Below are 5,434 nucleotides of genomic sequence, written 5' to 3' on the forward strand. Positions count from 1 at the left end.
CAGATTCTTCAGTGCTGAGCCACCAGGGAAGCGTATTAATTATTACCTTATGAGAAAACCGTGCCCAATATGGATGTACTTCATTTATCCTGCAAAAACAGGCCACAAGGTACTGTACAGAGTTTAATTTTCCGTATGACATAAACTTATCTCTCTATATAATGTTAAAACATTTCATGGGCATTTTGCCAAAATATATTAACATTGTCCCTGCTTTTTCTTTTTCTTTTTCCACACACAAAAACATAAGACAGAATTCAATACGATGGTCTGATCAGGGACTGGGGACTCGCCAGGCAGTCAGCTGTAAATATTGACTCCTTTATTTTCTTTGAAGAAAATTCAGTTTTTAATTGAATAAGAAAGTTTATTGAGCAAATCAAATCTTTTTAAAATGACTGGTTGAAAACTCTCCTCTCCTCCCTATCAGACCCATGGAGCCTTCTCTTGGAGAAATTCTTCAGGCTCCACCAGAGGACAACAGAGCCAAGCGCAGAGCCGGATCCAGGAGACTTGGACTGAAAATTCCGCAGTCAGGTCACAGTTGTTGCTGGGCTTTGAGTAATGAAATGTATTTTTGCACCCATACTTCCTTCGGCTGGGCACATACTTTCTGGCCTCTCTTGGTGGTAAATCTGTGGAAAAAGAGATGCTGAGAGTCAATACTAAGAACTTTGGCCTCCTGGAAAAGGATGGACTTGAGGGGCAGCCCCCCCACCCCACCCAACTGATCTCCTGATTGTACCCCCTTTGCTGCATCCCCATCCCTCTTCCATCTTTCTTCTTTCTGGCTGCATTGGGTCGAGTCTTTATTGCAGCATGTGGGCCCCTCTCTAGTTGTGGTGTTCCGGCTCCAGCTCAGGCTCCAGGGTGTGGGCTCTCAGCTGCCCTGAGGCGTGCGGGATCTTCGTTCCCTGAGCAGGGATCAAACCCAAGTCCCTTGCATTGGCAGGCGCATTCTTAACCACTGGACCCACCAGGGAAGCCTCCCAGCTCCCTCTTCCAGCACCTGCCCCCACTCCTCTCCCCTAGCCTGTTTTCCATGGAAACCTCGCTTCCTGGCCCACGTTTGTTAGGAAACATGCCCCAACAGCTCTGGTCTGAAGCAGGTAACATGCGCCATGCTTCTAAATTCTTCCGTTTTAATATAGCAGCTTTATTGGGATATAATTCGCACAGTGTATAACTGGCCCACTTAAAGTGTATAATCAGAATTCAGGGGTTTTCATATACCCGTAGATGACACAGCCATCACCACGATCAATTTTAGAATATTTGCATCACTGCACAAAAGAACCTCATATGCATGGAGCCATTTAATTCTTAATCACGTTATTGTGGGTTGTTTGCCACAGCTGTTCGTGTGGAGAAGATTCCTGTGTTCCTCACCGCACTGTGAGCTCCTTAAGACCGGGGGTTGTGGGGCTTCCCTGGTGGTCCAGTGGCTAAGACTCTGCACTCCCCATGCAGTGGGGCCTGGGTTCAATCCCTGGTCAGGGAACTAGATCCCACATGCTGCAAATAAAAACTGGGGCAGCCAAATAAATAAATATGAAAAAAAAAAAAAAAGACTGGGGCTTGTGGCTGATGTCCCTGAATGGTTTCCAGCCTTTGCTCCTTGAGAGCATTCAGAAGTGACAAGAGCCTAAGTCAAGGGTGCTCTAACCTGGAGTACTGTGTACTTACTGGGTTCCTGCCCTGGCACGTGCAGGGGAGAAGACCCCAAAGAATGGGAAAATAAGGGAGAAAAAGGGCTTCATGGATGTTCTAACATCCATTTGACATCGTTCCTATTAAGAAATGGGAGTCTATGTCTCCTCCCCTTGAATTTAGGCCAGTCTTAGGGGACTGGTTGACCAATAGGAATGGCAGAAGTGATGCTATGTGACTTGGTAGCTAGGTCATAGAAGGTTGTAGAACTTCTGCCTGGTTCATTGAGCACTCACGCAGGAGCTTTGGACCTCCTTGTAAGGAGTCCTGCCACCCCAGGTCACCACACCATGGGGAGGCCCAAACTAGCCCAACAGAGATCACACAGAGATGCCCTGGAGACAGAGAGATGCCTCCAGCCCCCCGAGCTGATCCAGCTCCAGCACCGCCAGTCTGCTGTTGTTTAGTCACTGGGTTCTATCCAGCTCTTTTGTGACCCTGTGGACCACAGCCGGCCAGTCTCCTCTGTCCGTGAAATTTTCTAGGCAAGAATACTGGAGTGGGTTGCCATTTCCTTCTCCAGGGGATCTTTCTGACCCAGGGATCGAACCCGCATCTCCTGCATCTGTCTCCTGCATTGCAGGTGGATTCTTTTACTGGTGAGACACCAGTGAAGCCACCATCTGTCCATAACCACATAAGAGATGTCAAGCCAGAGCCTCACAGCTGAGCCCTTCTGGAATTCCTGACCCATGGAAACCATGAGAGATAAGAAGATTATCACTGTTGGATTAAGCCACTAGACTTTGAGTGATTTGTTATGCAGCAACAGATGGCTGATCTAGACCCCTCACCTTCCTTTTAAATATGACTTGTGTCCAAGGTCACACAACTTGTGACAGAGCCACTGCTTTGAGCTTAGCCTGGGGCCTTTTGCCACTTGTTGGTTAAGTGTTAATGTCTGTAAAGCTCCAAAAAGTCAATCAAGACACAAAGGAGAAGACCCAGGGAGCACATCCTGAGCCCAGGAGCATCCCCCTCCATACCTAGGCACTGGGGTGCCTCTTGCCTGCCCTTAACTGTGACAATATTTGGGTTTGTCCTTGGAGCCTGTCATCTACGTTTCTGCACATTCTCTCATGCTCAGGAACCCCAAGTCCTGGAGAGGAACCCCGAGTCCTGGAGAGCAGTGGCGGCCCCTACTTGTGTATTTACACTTAAAGATCGCTTCCATTACCCACTCCAGTATTCTTGCCTGGAGAATTCCATGCACAGAGGAGCCTGGCGGGCTACAGTCCATGGGGTCACCAAGAGTTGGGCACAACTGAGGCAACTTAGCATCGCTTCCATTTGCTGAACGTTTCCTGTGTGCAGGCTCAGCGCTATATGCTTTGCATATGTTAGCCTCATTTAGTCCTTCCAGGGACCCTTCCCGGTATGCATCATTTCTCCTGCTACCGATGAGCTTGGCATGACCTGCCTCTTGCCCACCTGTCTGCCTTGTCAGAAATTTGTTCACCCTTCTCCCATCCACCATGCTCCTGCCAGCCCCCCTCACCACTCCCACTTATCCTTGGGGGTTCTCAGCGTAAATGTCACTTCCTCCAGGAAACCCTCCCAATGCTAAGTGAGGTCCTCCTGTGACTATGATGAAGGGTACCCAAACATGCTGCCCCCAAATATGCCACTTTGACAAAAGGATTATTTTGAGCTAAAGACACTAAAAAACTCAAACAATAAAAAAAAACTAAAACAAAACAAAAAAACCCAAACACCAGCAAGTGCAAGATGGGCATTCTGACCTCCCCTTTGCCTCCTGAAAGCAGGAGATAAAACTCCCATGTGAAAAATGTCCTCCTTGTGCCTGGAGGGAAAATTATTCTTAACGTCAGAGATAGTCAAGGCCAAGAAAACTCTGTATAAACAAACATTATTAAGATAACCCTTATCAGTCTTTAGCTTTCTTCACCCCCATATATTTTAATTACTTTTCCACAATTCCCTCTTTGTTCAAAAGCAGGTAGGCTTTGGACAAAAGCATGTAGATTTTGCTACTTCCTTGGGTCTTCATCTTCCTGTGGGGGCTCCGTGTGCATGAAAAAAATCTGTATGCTTTTCTCCTGTTAATCTGTTTTATGTCCATTTAATTCTCAGGCTCAGCCAGAACCCCTAGGAGGGTAGAGTAAGGTTTTACCTCCCCTCCAATGACATGCTCCCTCCTGCTGTTTTCTCCTGCTGTCCTTTTCAAGCACTCATACAATTGAGATTATCTATTTTGTGCAAGTGTCTTTTAATGCCCTCTTTCTTATGCTAGACGTAAGATCTATGCAGGCATGCTAAGTTGCTTCAGTCATGGGACCCTGTGGACTGTAGCCCTCCAGGCTCCTCTGTCCATGGGGATTCTCCAGGCAAGAATACTGGAGTGGGTTGCCATGCCCTCCTCCAGGGGGGTCTTCCCAACCCAGGGATCAAACCCACATTCTTCTTCATTGGCAGGTGGTTCTTTACAACTAGTGCCACCTGGGTCTATAAGGGCTGTTTATTCTTTTATACCCAGCACTTAGCACAGTGCCTGGCAGATCCCTGGATCATGGTCTGCAAGTCAGGAAACCTAGCTCAGGGTCATGCTTGTTAATGCCCGAGATTAAGCAATAACCGACTGACGAGGCTTCCAGCCTGAGGTTCATCCTGGCCCTGGGGTTGGCAAGGGGGTCTGCTCAGCACCCCTCTAACTACATAACTGGTAAGGGACCCCAAAAACCCAAAGGAGAAATACTCACATCACAGCCTTCTGGGAGCAGCTGTCCCTGGTGAATTCATAGCTACGCACCCACTTCCAGGGAAGGGGTTTTTGGCTGTATTGGAAACAGCAGAACTTGGCCACATCACTGCCACCTTAGAGGAAAAAGAGAGAGAGAGGAAGGATCTTGGAGCTGGCCCTTTGCTTCCACCCCTGGTCAGCCCGGGAAGGGAGTGGGGCAGCTCCGTACGTGTGGTAGCTCCAAGATCGACACTCAGGATAAGAACCAGGAAAAGAAGGGAAGCCACAGGGAAGTTCTTCATCATGCTGCAAGCTGGGTCCTTCAGAGCCTTCCTTCTAATTCCTCTGACTTGTCAGGAACCCTCTTTTATGGGGCTGAGCCAACCCTGAAGATAGTTCCAGAGAATTTTATGGTTGAGCACAAAAGCAGCTCTCTTGACCCTTCAGTGGGAAGCAACCTTTTATCTGCGAAAAGGAGACTGAAAAGTCAGGAGGTGTCATGGGAGGGGAGGAGCCAGCACACCCCAAGAGTCTCTCAGCCAGGGGAATGGTTTGAGCCAACACTCATTATTTTAGAAGCAAATAGAGGAAATGAAATAAGAATTCTAGTGAATTGACCTCAAATGCTTTTTATAAATCAGTGATTGTTCCAGAGAGATGTCTGGTTCTTGGCCAAAGCTTTTATGGTTTCTGAAGCATTGATTGTTCTCAAGGAGGTCTGGATAGTCTCAGGAGAGGACCATAGAGCAGCGTGACCACACAAAGGATGTTCAAGAATGATGCTCCAGGTATGTGCCCTTCCCAGCATCCCAGTGCTGTGCATCACTGTGTTGTGCCAGGGCTGCTTGAGGGGGCACTTAGGGGGTATCTCATCCAGTTTGGAGGGTCTCAAAGTCTGTTAGGACATCACAACCATCTGGAATGTTGAAATAATTCCCATTGGCCAGTGATTTAGTGAATTATGCCTGCACAGTAAAGCCTCTATAAACATCCCCAAAGAGGACGTCCCTGGTGGTCCAGTGG

At 47.9% G+C, this 5,434-nt stretch overlaps 1 protein-coding gene across 1 annotated transcript; it reads right to left on the minus strand.

The window, feature by feature from the left end:
* Window positions 1-305: 305 nt before the first annotated feature.
* CCL26 (C-C motif chemokine ligand 26) lies at window positions 306-4,894 on the minus strand. Its single transcript, XM_061153445.1, has 3 exons — window positions 4,641-4,894; window positions 4,431-4,545; window positions 306-635 (listed from the first exon to the last, which is right to left on the minus strand). Exons 1-3 carry the CDS (start codon window positions 4,714-4,716, stop codon window positions 539-541), a joined length of 288 nt encoding a protein of 95 aa, XP_061009428.1. The 5' UTR covers window positions 4,717-4,894; the 3' UTR covers window positions 306-538.
* Window positions 4,895-5,434: the final 540 nt, after the last annotated feature.

The sequence above is a fragment of the Dama dama genome, chromosome 10, assembly GCF_033118175.1.
Source record: "Dama dama isolate Ldn47 chromosome 10, ASM3311817v1, whole genome shotgun sequence".
Classification (NCBI taxonomy): Eukaryota; Metazoa; Chordata; class Mammalia; order Artiodactyla; family Cervidae; genus Dama; species Dama dama.